Source organism: Ips typographus, linkage group LG2 (genome assembly GCF_016097725.1).
Source record: "Ips typographus isolate SLU linkage group LG2, UJ_Ityp_2.0, whole genome shotgun sequence".
In the NCBI taxonomy this organism is placed as follows: Eukaryota; Metazoa; Arthropoda; class Insecta; order Coleoptera; family Curculionidae; genus Ips; species Ips typographus.
The window spans coordinates 10,982,479-10,998,591 of NC_138423.1; the positions used below are offsets into that span (position 1 = coordinate 10,982,479).

Here is a 16,113-nt window from a genome sequence, read left to right on the forward strand (position 1 = left end):
ATTAGTATGATCACATTTTTATTAAACCGACTTAGTTAACATCAGCTTTGCAGTTTTTTATGGTAAAATTGTTTTTATTTTTAAAACTGCTTCTAGTTTTAGCTGTCGCAAAATGGCAACATTGCATATAGAAAAGTCCAGTTTTGTGTCAATTGTCAAAACCAGTGTGGACTGAAGTTAGCTTTTATAATATTTAATTTAACTCTCTAGTTTTTTATATTTTGATGAATGGACTACAATTAGTTTGTGTCTGTAACCATTTTCAATTAAAACAAACCCTTTAAAAATAAAAACTGGTTGAGAAATGCAATACTGGTATTAATCACATGTTTGCCTGGTGTATGGGCAATACATGTATCACATGACCTAGTTCATCTTTCTTTAAAGAAGAGACTTTTTTAATAGCAATTAGAATGCTAACCTTATTTTAATTGAACTCATTGGTACTTGTTTGGTTTTTGGTTTGTAATTTTTGGTGGCAAAACAAACAAGTTTTTGGCATTTTATGCGAAAATTAAATGTTACAATACAGAAAACTACAAAATTCCAGCTGTATTTAGTAGCCGGCAACCGAGTGAATCATGACTTCAATTATAAAACTTCAAGTTCTTTCAGGGGCCATGGATGAGTCTCCTCCTGCTTACCTGTTGCAAATTGATGATGTTAAAATATTGCTGGATTGTGGCTGGGATGAAAAGTTTAATATGGAATTTATTAAGGAAGTTAAAAGGTAAGATGATACAAAATAATGTGATAATCTTTAAATTAATGTGGTCATCAGTGGCAATTTAAATACATTTTATTTCTACTCTAAAATGCAATGTTTTTGGACAGTGTCGGCATTTTTGATTGAAAAATTATCTTATTTACATGATTTTACTATGTACTTAGTTGTTAGTACAGATGAGAGCATAGACTACATTCTTTCCTATATTCATAGTTGGGTTTAGTTGTTCATACTTTGATGTGGCAAGGCAAGTGAGCAAAGTATGAAAGTATGAACAAATCTGCAATATTGAAATAACAAAATCCTTTCAACTCAAGTTTTTGGTCATGGAAATAGATATTCCATGTTTTCAAAGAGATTGCTGACCAACCTCATTTGCCTGCTTATGCTTATATGATCCATATGTTGTAGGCATAGGTAAAGAAAATTTAGGCATATAGGCATTTACTAAGTAAGACAAATAGCAAAACAGGTCAAGATTTTGCTATTTGTCTAGTCATTTACCTTTTTCCTATACATGATAGTATTATTTGAACTGATTTGCTATTTGCGATGGCACTTAGTAAAGCCTATGCCTAAAATTGCTTCATGCCTATGACATGTATGTACATTTTACAACTTATCCAATATGCAAATTTTGAGTACAATTTTATTACTTGAATGAATTGATATTTAAAATATGTATATGTTTTATTTGTAAAAGTGAAACTATGTTATTATTATATTCACAGTAGGTACAATGGAGGCAAAGCTGCACATTTTATTGCTAAATAATTTGATAAAAAAAAATCAAAAAATTTTAATTAGATTTGGAGTTATCCAACAAAAACCTCCACAAAAAGTGTAATAGTAAAATTTCTATTTGATTTTTTTACCACTTTATTATTACTTATTTTGGAAAATCAAGAGCACCTTTTGGAATCAGTTTTTTATGCTCTTCAAGAAAATAGTTTTAGTTTTCAGCCACAACATCTCATTTTTTAGATACCATCATCAATTTCAAATTTTTAAATACGGACCTGGACTTTTTATTTTGTTTTTTAGTAGCTACAGACCTCCTGAACTAATGATGTGCCACACTTGTCAAAAAATTATACTTAGTGTACTTAGGAAATTGTTTTTTTTTAAATATGCTTTTGGAATTTATTTGTTGTCATAATGAGTAGATAATTTAGTTTTATATGATTTAATAATTAGATTTTGCTCTTTTTAACACTAAAAGTATAGTTTAAGTTGTTTCATCAAAACTCAACCTCAAATTCAAACATGTGAGTATCTGAAAAATAAATAATTAACCAAACATTTTTTTTTTAAATGAATGAATAGTACTATAAGAAACCCTCTCTCTTTTTTGAAGGAGCTGTGATTCTAATTATTAAATTATATCAGACTAAATTATCTACTCATTATGACAACATATCAATTTCAATTGCTTAATTTGTTTAAATTTCTTAATGTACCAAGTACTTAATACCTTTATTAGTATATTTTTTTGGCTTAGACAATAGGTGAGACAATAGAAACACACAAGAAATAGGGTCAGTACACAAGTAATTGACTAGCAACCAGTATTTGACTGATTTTAAGTAAAGTTCTAAAAAACAAAATTTTTTGTTACTACTTTTTCTTCAGTTCTACAAGGTGTAGGTATTGCAAATAGCGCCCAAGCTCTTCAGTATGTTGTAGGGGTAGGAAATCTTTTTGTGTGTCAAAAATTAATTTTAAAAATTAGTGCAACTAGTTTTTCTTCTAAATTTTTTCATCCATATTATACATTTTTTATTTTTTTTTAAATATTGATTGAAGACCAGAAATTGAAGTAGTCTATTGATATTCATATAAATAATTAAAGAACTGTGTTATTCTTCACTTTTTCAATGATCATTTACTAGTCGGAAATAACTACAATTTTGTATGGATATAATATTTGTTAATGCAAAAATTATAATTTACAATGTTTGAAATAGCTGGAATGTTTTTCGTGTAAATTCACAGATTTATACAGATACCAAAATACTTTGGTAAACTGAAAATTTTGGTTAAATGGTCAATTTGAGGGTCAATTACTGGTACAGTGATCCTATATGATGTGATTGGTGTGCATTATACCATTGTATAACCAAATTATAGTAAGCCATTCTTTTGTTTTTAAATTCTCCATCCTAGAACATCGCGGAATAACGTGGTGACATCTGTAAACTTAAAATATAATATATGAATAATTTAGCCATCTTTCGGCTTAAAAACAAAAATGTGTCACAATAGCTGTGACAGTAATCCAGACTACATGTTTTTGTTTAAAAAATATTAGTCCTGTATTTATAAATGCTATTATTTAAACTACCAAAGCACCTTGTAGACCCATAAGCAATATCTTACTATATTTGGTTATACAAGGATTATACTAAACATGTAAAAAAGTTTCTTAGGCAGTGCTGATAATTAAAAAAACTGTTGCTCTTTAAACTTTTTTTTTAAACAATGACTGCTGATAACTAAATTAAGAGTCATCAAATCAAAAACATTTTTACCCACCAAACTTGCTTTGAAAGTACTTTAAAACTGAGATAATTATATTTATTATCTTTCAGACATATTCACCAAATTGATGCTGTCCTTATATCATATCCAGATATGGCCCATTTGGGCGCCCTTCCATATTTGGTAGGACGTTTGGGATTAAACTGTCCCATATATTCCACAATCCCCGTTTATAAAATGGGACAAATGTTTATGTATGATCTTTATCAGTCCCAGTACAACATGAAGTCTTTCATGTTATTTAATTTAGATGATGTGGATACTACCTTTGATAAAATCATTCAATTGAAATACAATCAAAGTGTACCCCTTAAAGGTATAAATCAATTAAATCAATATTGAATTAATGAAGAGTGGAAGTAATAAAATATTATAGGTAAAGGGTATGGTTTAACCGTCACTCCTTTACCCGCGGGACATATGATTGGCGGGACAATATGGAAAATCATGAAAAGTGGAGAGGAAGATATAATTTACGCCACATCCTTTAATCACAAAAAAGAGAGGCATTTAAATGGCTGTGAGCTGGAAAAACTCCAAAGACCTTCATTATTTATTACTGATGCTTTTAACGCTAATTATCAACAAGCTAGACGGCGAGCTAGAGATGAGAAATTAATGAGTAACTTTATTAAAAATTAAGTAATAGCAGTTTCAAGTACACACACTTTTTGCAGCAAATATATTGCAAACATTGCGAAATCACGGTAATGTTTTAATAGCAGTAGATACTGCTGGTAGGGTGCTGGAATTAGCCCATATGTTGGACCAACTATGGAGGAATAAAGAGTCTGGGTTATTGACGTATTCTTTGGCTTTAATTAGCAATGTCGCCTATAACGTTGTGGAATTTGCCAAGTCGCAAATTGGTTAGTTTTTTAAAACTTAAATCCAACCCTAAGTTGACTTATAAAAAGTGTTATTGTAGAGTGGATGAGTGATAAGTTAATGAGGAGTTTTGAAGGAGCCAGAAATAATCCTTTTCAATTCAAACACTTGAATTTATGTCACAGTCTGCAGGAACTGAACAAAGTGCCCAGCCCTAAAGTGGTTTTGGCAAGCAGTGCTGATTTGGAAATGGGTTATTCTAGGGAATTGTTTTTGCAATGGTGTTCCAACGCTAATAACAGTGTTATCATTACGACAAGGTGAGTACATTTTAATCAGATTGTTTAGAAAGTCAAACACTTAGTAAATGTCCAAATGTTTAATTTTCTTGTAGTCACGTTTAGTAAGTTCAGGTTAAACTATGGTTTTGCCAAATTACGTCGTTGTAACCTCACATTCGCTCTGTCCTCTCCATGGAGCGTGAAAACGAACGAGTTATTGTATGCTTGATGATACAATAAATATCGAATTGACGTTTTTATCAATTTCGTAAATAAACATCTTAAATTTTAGAGCACTACTTTAACTATTGAGAGCAGTTTTACGTCCAAAATGCCGTTCTGGTATAGTACAAAAGAACAAATGGGATTTGTCCCCTATGTCCTATGTCAAAACTACATAGACTATTTCCAAAAGTAAAAAGTGGTTTGAAAAACTTGCTTGATACAATTTGACAAAGGCCTCTAGAACCATTTTGAATGTGCCAGAGACTTTCTAAAAAGCGCCAGAGTGCTCTACAACTGTTTTAAGTAAACCTTCATAGTTTTCCAAGAATTGTTTTAAATTGTCACAGGCCTCTAGGATCATTTAGAATGTGTCAATCCTTTAAATCCCACTGAGAACCTTTAAAAAGTGTCAGACCCCTCTACAAGTGTCTTAAACCTTTTCATAACTATTTTAAATTGCCAGAGGCCTTTAGAACCATTTTGAAAGTGTCAGAGACTTCTAAATGCTACTGAAACCTTCTAAATAGTGTCAAAATCTTCTACAAGTGTCTTAAACCTTACTGTAACCGTTTTAAATTTCCAGAGGCCTCTAAGACCGTTTTGAATGTGCTAGACCCTCTAAATTCTACTGAGAACGTTCTAAAAAGAGCAGTCTACGGGCGTCTTAAACCTTCCCATAACTGTTTTAAATTGCCACAGGCCTCTAGAACCATTTTAAAAGTGTCAGAGATCTCTAACTGCTATTGAGAACTTTTTTAAAAGTACCATAAAATTCTACAAGTATTTTGACCCTTTATAGAATATTTTAAATTGCCAGAGGCGTCTAGGACCATATTGAAAGTTCGATAAACCTCTTAATACGATTAAAGCAATTCAAAACCTTTTTAGAGGCCTCTACAAGTGTTTTAAACTTTCCAAGAATTATTTTAAATTGTCACAGTCTTCTAGGATCATTTTGAATATGCCAACCCTTTAAATTCCACTGAAAACCTTCTAAAAAGTGTCAGAGCCCTCTACAACTGTCTTAAACCTTTAAACCTTCTCATAACTGTTTTAAATTGCCAGAGATCTTTAGAACCATTTTGAAAGTGTCAGAGACTTCTAAATGCTACTGAGAACCTTCTAAAAAGTGTCAAAATCTTCTAAAAAGGCTTCTATTCTAGTCCCTGCATTAAATGATAATCTAAAACTATAATCATTTTGAGAATCGATTTATATCACATTTTTAATCCCCAACATAATGTTCGTTTTTTTACTGGTGATTGTGAGGCAACTATTAATAATTTGTTAACATTATTTGCTCCAATTTTGAAACATCATATTTTAAATCTGAAGATATTACATCAAATGTTGTGTTATGGTCTCCTTTGTTTCTAAATGCTTTAAAGAAAATAGGAAAAGTTTTCAATTTCCGTCATTTTCAAGTTCCAATTGTCACTTTTGTCTGTTAGTTTAATAGGTAATCGCGTTTTCCACCGGTAAGTTTAGAGCAAAAGTAGTGTATTTGTATGCTGTTCTATCAAATGTCATTGAAACAGTAGGTTAATACACAAGTTTTGCAACGAAATATTAAACCTACCAAATACTTTTATGAAGTAAATCTAGTTTCTGGGATAATATTTTTACTTTAAATAATGATGTTTAATGAGTAAAAAAAAATGTTTTCCAAAAACGTTTACAAATTTCAAACCTCACAAATAATCGAAATTGAACGTAAAATCTAAAATCCCGAAAAGTGTGTGGGAATATTTCAGAAATATAAAAGTTCTCAATTTTGTCCAACAGAGTAACTAACTAATCCGTAGTTGTGCAGGTTTTCGTAAAATAAGCTTCAAATCCAAGTGAAGAAAGATAGAGACAAAAATTGTAGGAATAACTTGACGATTACAAAATCTATTTTTAGATAGAGTCAACACTTAAAATTTAGCGAAAACATGCATTTCTCAGTTTGACATCGCTGTTATGTCCTCTGGCGTGAAGTTTTAATAGGATTGAAAATATAATTTCCAGATAATTTTAGTCACTTTTTTCACTTTAACTAGTTTGCTATATAAAACCGATGTATTTGTCTTAAATGCTTTGACGTCAAATAAAACTTTACGTAAATTTATCTTAAATACACTTTCTAGAACGTCTCCAGGAACTTTGGCTAGGGATTTAATAGACAACAATGAAAAAGGCAGAACAATTGACTTAATAGTTGAAAGGCGGGTAAAATTAGAAGGTGCCGAGTTGGAGGAGTTTGAAAGGCGGCAACGCATGTCCAAAATTGAAAAGACTGCCAAAGAGTAGGTTGAATGTTTTAACATAGTTTTTCCTTTTAATTACAAATGACGGTTTAGAGAAGGCGACTCAGACTCGGACAGCGACATTGAAATGTCAGTAATATCGAAAGGGCGACACGATATTGTTGTAAAACAGGAAGGAAAAATTGGAGGGGGATTTTTCAAAATTACCAAAAAACATCACCCCATGTACCCATTTAAAGAAGAAAAAATTAAGGTTGGTATGCAGATTAGCACTAAAAGCAATAATCGAAAACTATTTTAGTACGACGAATATGGTGAAATTGTCAGGGTTGAAGACTACAAATTGGCAGACGTCAACCCGGAGGTCGAAGACAACAAGGAGAATTTGGACATTAAAATTGAAGAAGATGACGTCGGTACGTCGTACTAAGGTCACAGTTATTGTATAACTAACTTAATGCAAATTTTAGTCGAAATTCCGGAAATTCCGTCCAAATGTATTGCTCTTGAACGGACAGTTCAAGTAAACTGTCAGGTGCAGTACATTGACTTTGAAGGGCGATCAGATGGCGAGTCTCTTATGAAAATTTTGTCACAACTAAGACCAAGGCGAGTTATTGGTAAGTTGAAAATACGTAAAGTTTAAAAAAAATCTTAAACTTATAAAAATTGATTAGCTCTTGTTTAATGGGGAGACATGTGCTTTTGTGACAACCTTAATTTTGTGTTAAAAACGATTGTTGCAATTCGAGAATGTTGGTGACATATGAGAATAAAAATATAACGATTTTGAGAGTTGGGTCAAACTGTTTTTCCAACTGGATTTGCGGTAATTTAAATTGAATAAAATGGTAATGTACATTATTTGATATAATTTTAGGGGATTGATTGGGTAGTACTCTCTGTTCTAGGAAAAGTGTGTCACTTGTGTCTTATAGATTAGTCAAGATTTTTGATTTAAAAAGCTTTGTTTTTGTTGAACCAGACATATTTTTAAAATGCCATTGTAGAGCATTGATCCTGATATTGCCCCGTGTCAGTGCAGAAATGTTGTTTTTCTCTATGAATGAATTATCAAGGCATTTTCGGTTACCAGAAATATTAAAATTAGTGATACAACTACACAAAATAACAACCAAATCAATAACAACACTGGAAAGTTCAAGGAAAACTGTAAACAAACATAAAAAAATCAGCAGAATTGCGTTCAGATATATCGCCAGTACGCACTCCGTAAACTCATTTGACAGTTTGTCACGTGACACCGGTTCTATTTTTTTAAATAAGTAGATCAGATGACACATTATTATATTATTTTTTTGTTGGTACATTATTTGTAGGTTAGAAAACAAAAACACGGGTTTTTTTCCCTGGGCTTCGAGGGATTAAACCCTTGAAAATTGAAAAAAACCAGGTGAAAACCCATCTAATAACTTATGCCTATCTTAATATTTATAGTTATAGTATATTGTTCGCAATTGTATACATTATTAAAATGACATACGTCAAAATTACGGTAAGGGTAGAGCAAGCTATTCATCATTTCTAAAATGTCTAAAATCAATTAAAATATAATGACGTAGCAAGTTATTAATCCTTAATTCGTATTTTAGTTGAAATTTAATTTTCTTATTTTAAATAAAACTCAAAATCGAATATAACTTAAAAATAATGTCTGTTTTTAAACATTTACTACGATGTATGTCTATAGTTATTCCTACAAATAACTGAAATATGAAGTTATCTTGCAATAAGTAATCAATCACAAACTATTTTTTCACTATTTTCACACACATTAAAGTAACTAACGACTAAAGAACTGATTTTTAAATTAATGGTAGAAAATAATTATTAACAAAATAAAGAAAAAAAATTAAACATTGACTCCAAAGTAAAAAACGCAGTAATTTTAAACATCCAAGTGTTGTCATAGTGACTTTTGACAGCTGATGTCAAAACCTGAGTCAAAACCAACTTGAATACCAACAAAAAAGTGTAATATCTTAGTTATTTTTAAGATTATCTGTATAGATAGATATAGGTGTCTGAAATGGCTGTACAACGCTTAATCACAAATTCCTTGGCCAAAAATAAGGCGATCTAGGCAGAGTGACCTATATCCAAAGTTGCTTCATTTTGCCGCTACAGGGCGCCAAAGTTCACTCAAATTAATATTGATTTTTTTTTACCTAAACGAAATTTTTAATGAAGGGAAAATTAAATAATAAACATTACTTGTGGCTCGTAATAAAAAGTTTGTATTTTTGTTTCCCCTGTATCAATTACTTTAGTAATTTATTTGCTACTAGCTGACTTTATTTTAAATTTTTTTTGCCTCACGCAATAATTATTGTCAGACATACTGTTTTCCTAAAAAATGCAATATTTTGCAACTCATATCACTAAACGGTAAACCGAGACGAACAAAAACATACGAAATTAGTTCCAATTAGCTAAACTTTTTAACAAATATTCTCAATGTTCCTTGTTTTACTCTGTGGTGAAAAGAATTTCAAAAAAATTTTATACATTTTTTCGTCTAGTAGCTAATTGGTAATTGTTGTGTATGTTTTTGTTTGATCTGGTTAAAAATTGAGTGATGAGTTGCAAGGTATTGTACTTCTTATTAGGAAAACCGTATGTCTGACAATATTTTTGCAGGAGAGAAAAAAGTTTCAATCTAAAGTCAGCTAATAGGAACAAAAATTGAAGTAATTGATACAGGGGTAATAAAAATACAAACTTTTATTTACGATACAGTCGTTGTACAGTCATTTCAGGTACACCCTGTATTTCCATTGTTGTAAATGGCTGTCATTTCAATTTAAAATAATAAAGTTAAGGTAAATTTTTGAGAAAACGGAAGTCAATAGCAAAAAAACAAGCACAACACTGGAATCACATCGGAATTAATAATGCACAAGTAATAATTTGTAAGTAAAAAACACAAAGTCGATCTCCACAAAATCTTTTCAATTCAATTTTTTGTGTTTTTTTTACTTACACCACAACTCCACTGTGTGAAGAAGGACTATATCTTTTTAAGTAATTATTTATTTAAAACTCGATTTGATTCTAGTTGTACACGGCACTCCCGAAAATACGGAAATTATCGCAAAGCATTGTCGAGAAAATATCAACGCCAGGGTGTTCACGCCACAAAGGGGGGAAGTAGTGGATGCCACCAGTGAAACACACATTTACCAGGTATGCACTAGAATAAATTTTTGAAAATTTGGCAGATAAATTAAACAAATACTTCCATATTCTATGCCACAGGTTTTTTTTTGGTGACAATTTAGTATAAATTTAGTAAGTGCGAGTAAAGCCCTGTTTTGTCTGACCAGATCGGCACGAAATATTTCGGTGATTAAGCACGAAATAGTTCGGTGACAAACTTTCGTTGAAAAGTTTTGTCCTAAGTGGTTTATCATTTTATGCACACTTCAGTTCGCTGTCAGCTGTTAAAAATGATTGTTGTAATTAAATATTAATTTGAGATATACGTGCTCAAATAATGCATACAAACATAATTTTTCTAATTTTGACATGTAAAGTGACACTTTTCATAACCCTTGCCAGTGACACAACGTTAAACTTTTCCCAACTGGTGTTGAAAAGTGCTTTTCCCCACCAGTTATGAAAAGTATGTAGGTATATCTACTATGAAAAAAATGGTTAACTCAATATTTGAATTGTTTATATTCAATAAGATAATTATTCCTAGTGAAAAATTAACATAAAAGTCAATAAGGTGATTGATTATAAGAAAGTGCATTGGAAAAATTATTGGAAATATGTGGGTGTATGAAACTTGGGGAAAAACTAATCTTTATATACAGGGTGAGTCTGGGAAGCGACATCTTGTTATTTTTTAAACAAGAAAGAATTTAAAAAAAGTTTTATATAAAAATTGTAAGAGTGCATATGTACTATATTTTGCAACCACAAACTATTATACAGGGTGACTCATAATTAAGATGCAAAGTAAAACAATATTTGTTTTTAAATGGAACCCTGTATATTTTATTACATATTTAAAAAGAACACAAAATTTACATGTTTTGTTTAACTTTGAATTGTCAGATATTAATAATTGATCGGAAACTTTAATTAACTTAGGCAAATAAAAAAAATATATATTAATTATGAAGCAGTAAAAATGACAGTAAATTATGAATTAGCATTAAAAATACCAGACAAGTCCCAGCTAATAAAAACTATATTATTTTTATAATATTTCTCACCCTGTATATTTATATAACACAATTTGAGCAAAGACTGATACTGACAAAGATGTGTTTGCATTTGTATTTATTTCTGTATTTTGCTTGGAATTGTCGACGTAACCTTCTGCCACTGCGTTGGACTTCCATCCTCCATGTTGATTAATTTTTAAAAGATCTGCGCCAGAATCCGCAAGCATGGCAGTGTAGTCGATGATCTTCGAAAACAGTGTCCAGTGTATAGAGCTGGATTGGGTAATTTTAGAAACGCCGCTATATTTTTCGGTATATTTCCGAAAGTATTAATACCTACAGGTTGAGGTCCACATTTTCCGTTAGGATACTTAATAAAAAATCTATCCTGTTTCATGTTTGGTGGTCGCAACGAAACAAACTTTTTATAATTTCAATGAGGTTTAACCCGTCAATGTTCCCCGATGTTATGACAAATTCACGACGTATTTTTGTCTTTGTGTGAGGAATTGTTACTTTAAAGTACTGTCCTTCATCAACGAGGTTATCCACGGGAAGAAATGTTAATTCACTTTTCCGGCAAGCACCAGAGATTCGAATAATCAAGGCCACCCAAAATAACAAATATCCATTATTATAGCCGAGTGAGAAAATACGTTAGGTATTGTCATAAACAGGTATAGTCTACACGAAGTCCATTGAAACAACTGAAAACACCAAAATAGTCGGTGTCTTTGTTGAGCATGGGCGGCGTGAAAAGAAAAAATATTGAGGGACTCTATGCATAAACGCTTATTAATCGCTTACTCCAATGCAAACTATAAACACCGGACTGCACTGCCTTTGCCACCTGTGCGGAAGATAGGATTGTCTTAAGAAAGCATATGAAGAAACTAAAAATAGATTTTAAGCCGTCGACCAATAAGAACTGACGGGTGACCAATTAAACGGTCTTACGGTGCTTACGCCTAAAATTATTATACGCGTCAAGTCCACGTTGACTCTTCGTAAATTACTACCCGGAACAATCACATACAAATTTGCTGGTTTTTCCTATGCTTTATGTGATGTGTTGATCGAACCCCGTATTTTGACCTGACTGACTTCGTATAGACTATACCAGTCATTAGGTGATGTGAATTGTCAGCTTTTGTGAGAAAATTAGCAATGTTTTCTTTCGTCAGGACATTTGACTTCTTAGGCTGATAATTTTTGGAGTGGCGCTTTAAAAATGCAAGTAAACCAGTAAATTTCTTGATGTCCACATTTCTTTTTTGAGATAGTTCCGTTCTTAACATAGAATATAGGCTCCATAAGGTGGAATTCTTCATGGTCTTATTTCCTTCGAAATAGGCCAACAAGACCTTCTCGTTTATATGATTTACATTTTTATCTTTGCACCAAGCATAAAATTTGGCATATGCCAAGTCATACTTTCCTTTCGATTTTGTCGGAATAACAGTGAATAAGGCATTTTGGGCGGCTTCTTCAATATCTTTGTTAATATCACTTTCTTCGCTTGACATAGTTTTGGTACTTAGTCTTTAATTACCAATGAAAAGTAACACCAAATATCTGTGATCAAAAGTAATGTGTCAAGCTTGACTGAATTATTTTGGGAATCTATGCAACGGTACATAGTATACCTGCAATATTTTAAAAAGGGTGTACCTGCATTATTTAAAGTCAGGTGATTTACAAGTATTATTCTGTATGATCGTATTCTGAACGCCGAGGTCAAAATTAGAAAAAAATTTGTATGAAACACATTGGGAAATTAAGTTTTTGTGTAACAAAAACGTAGTTTTCCCAACTGGTTACATAAATAGCTATTTCCTTATTTCTACGATTGTAGAAGAAGAGCAAGATGATGACAATAAGTCTGCATTGTTAGAACTGTTTAGAAGTATGTTCTGATATTAATACCGAACTCAAAATGTTTAAGAATAGACCCAAAGAAGAGGTTCTCGAGACGCTCCATAACGATGCAAAGTTTAAAAAATTCCTTAACCCCACACTTACTCCATCTTGTGCTAAACTAAATAAATGGTGAACTTAGATCAACAAATACACATAAAATTCATGATGATGCAGTTTTCGGCTTTGTGGACCGTTTCGAGTTCGTTGAAATCAAACGTCCCGTGGTTCGGACGACTTTCCGGCAACGAACAAACGCCCACTGCACCGAAGTTTTGTAATGATCTATTATACAAACCGCGTAGATTTACTACTCATGTAAAAAACAATATCCTACGTTATACAAACAAAAAGAACCATGCGATTTGTATGTCATTATCAACCGATTTTCACCATACAATACGTTATTGTTTTTTACATTATATTTTTCACGGTCAATCCAAGGAGATTTTACTAATCTTCTTAACTCTCAATTTACTACCCATGTATTTGGTTTCACCGAAAACGGTACGAACTTTTTCGTGCTTTTTCACCGAAATATATCGTACCGATCTGGTCAGACAAACCAGGGCTTTAAATAAATTTTCAAAATGTTATGGGTTGCTAAATAATTATAGAATAACACAACTGAGCACTAATTGACTGAATCTTATGTTTTTAAACAATATAGGTTCGTTTGACTGATGCTTTAGTGTCGCAACTAGATTTTCAAAAAGCGAAGGACGCTGAAGTGGCGTTTATAAACGCACAAATCGCTATTAGAGAGTCGCAGCCTGACGCCAGAAGGCTGAGCATGGATGATGAACCTATGGAAGGTTGTTTTTTTTTAGAAATCTACAGCAGAATTATTAACTTATTATTTTTTTTTTGATTGGAAAACAGTTATTGAAGATGAAGAAACGCGAGTCCTGACTTTGGAACCCAATAACGAAAACGAAAGCCACGACCCTGTGTTTATTAACGAACTGAAATTGGTTGATTTCAAACAGGCCTTGGCCAAATCTAGTGTTTTTTCCGAGTTTTCCGGTGGCGTTTTATGGTGTTGTAATGGGACTGTAGCCGTACGAAAGGTAATAACTAACAAGTCATTGTTAATGTCCAAAAGTCATTTTGTGTATTTTGAAATCTGACTGGTAATTTTTGAAAAAATATGGAATTTACATAGACGAAAAATGAAACTTTGAACTTATTTCAGCTGGATACTGGGAAAATCGTACTGGAAGGTTGCATTTCGGACGACTACTATAAGGTTAAGGAATTGCTCTATGAGCAATTTGCTATTTTGTAAGTTTTAATGTATTATAAGTGTCACAAATTCCTTAAAATATAATTAATGTTTTTTTATTACTTTATACAATTGCAACCTTACACCCCCTTCACCCTAAACACTAAAATGCAAAACAGTCAAGCACAGAATATTGTTTTGTGGAACCATTTATTTTTTATTAACGAAATATTAACAAACTATTAAGGTCGGGTACTTACCCTTCCGGATAAATTTATTCTTAGGATAAATTCTACAAAGTGCCACAAATTCGTGTCTAAGTATGGGGATCTCGAAAACTGTTAGAGATACATAATTGGTTAAATGGAGGCAAAGTTGCCCAATTTGGAGTTCAATTTTATGCCGTTTTAACATTAATAATTAATTAACATATTGTAAGCTTATTTGGTGAGATAGTTTAAATTTATTGACACTTTGTCATTGCAACTTTTTTTTCCTCTAACACCTGACGTCATCACATTTGACATCCGACGTTTCGGTTTTTGCCATCCATCATCAACTTAATTTTTTTAAATGCCACCCTGTTTTTTTTTAGCAGATTTTGAAAGTGTTTTGTTTTCTGATTTAAAACTGTGATTGTTTGGTTTTTCTGTCTCATTTAAAAAAATAAAGTTGATGATGATGTCAGATTTCTAATGTGACGATGTCAGGTTTTAGAGGGAAAAAAGTTGCAATGACAAAGTGTCAATAAATTTAAATTATCTCATCAAAAAAGCTCATAAAAACGTTTTTCTGAAATTTCGTATTTTTTTGGATATTTATGGAAGTAATCGGATTTTTTTAAATGTTAAAGGGGCATAAGATTAAACTCCAAATTGGGTAACTTTGCCTCCATTTGTATGTATCTCTCACCGTTTTCGAGATCTCCATACTTAGACATGAATTTATGGCACCCTGTATACAAAGGACAGTAGCGTCTGATTTCACGGTTTCTATAGAAATTATCTTTGGAATAAAATTATTCAAAAGTGAAAGTACTGGTCCTTAAACGCAAGAAACTTGTTTAACCACATCTCGATCAATACATCTAAGCTAACAGCATAGCTAAATAGTTGATATAAACAATTTTGCTTAAAATTTCATGTACATTCCAAGAATAAATCAAATTGTATGACTTTTCAACAACTCAGGCAATGGAATTTTGGATGAGTAACCTTGATGTTTTAAACTCACGGCAAACCTTCACAAATTGAAAAAATGTCAGTTTTTCAGACCCTAAAACACCTTTAGCCTAAAAAACTACGTTCAAATCAACGTTGCCAAAGCCAAACCCTTTGATTCAGTCATTTTATTGTGTGCGTGCTTTTTTTATAGTGGTACCAATTCAAAATAGCTTGGATAAATCACACTGTACATTGAACTATATTTATATTTCTATGTAGCGAAATTTGACAGTTGTGACGTAAGTATCAAGGTGTGGTGTTCCTTAACGTCCCAACTGTAAAATCTTCATGAAGCTGTAGAGACTACTTAGTACAGTGTGGTTCCTCCAAGAGCCACATCTACTCCTCTTCTTCGTCATTTATAATTTCCAAATTCCATTGCCTGAATTGTTGCTTTTGATGTGCACTTCTTGGCCTTTTTTTATCATTCTCCTAAAACTAATTTCTAAGATCATCATCTCTATGCTCAGGGTAGTATTATAATTTACCTTTACCTCTAAACTAGTATAAGACACTATTAAAAGTGTAATTACTATTTAATAATATAATTACTTTAACTTTGGGCTTTGGAGAATGTTTTAGGTTTTTAACTAACTAAAATCGCCTTTGAACTGGCAAGTATCGACCTAAATAGAATGCAAGAAAAAAGTTAATTGAAAAATAATTAGATGATTTGTTCAGGTTCCGAAACTAACCAC

General features: G+C 31.8%; 1 protein-coding gene across 1 annotated transcript; it reads left to right on the forward strand.

Moving 5' to 3' along the window:
• Positions 1–425: 425 nt before the first annotated feature.
• Cpsf100 (cleavage and polyadenylation specificity factor subunit 2) lies at positions 426–14,311 on the forward strand. The gene is made up of 13 exons (XM_081972945.1): positions 426–730; positions 3,319–3,584; positions 3,645–3,890; positions 3,946–4,137; positions 4,197–4,416; positions 6,732–6,890; positions 6,945–7,104; positions 7,153–7,267; positions 7,322–7,471; positions 9,931–10,058; positions 13,638–13,782; positions 13,850–14,037; positions 14,163–14,311. The coding sequence occupies exons 1-13, from the start codon at positions 582–584 to the stop codon at positions 14,253–14,255; spliced, it is 2,211 nt and encodes a 736-aa protein (XP_081829071.1). The 5' UTR covers positions 426–581; the 3' UTR covers positions 14,256–14,311.
• The last annotated feature ends 1,802 nt before the right edge of the window (positions 14,312–16,113 follow it).

Bases quoted from the DNA above. Each gene is read 5' to 3' on its own strand.
- Cpsf100 (XM_081972945.1), top strand. From the start codon at position 582: ATGACTTCAATTATAAAACTTCAAGTTCTTTCAGGGGCCATGGATGAG. The intron at 7,472-9,930 runs GTAAGTTGAAAA...ATTTGATTCTAG, and splicing joins AAGACCAAGGCGAGTTATTG to TTGTACACGGCACTCCCGAA. The intron at 13,783-13,849 runs GTTGTTTTTTTT...ATTGGAAAACAG, and splicing joins GGATGATGAACCTATGGAAG to TTATTGAAGATGAAGAAACG.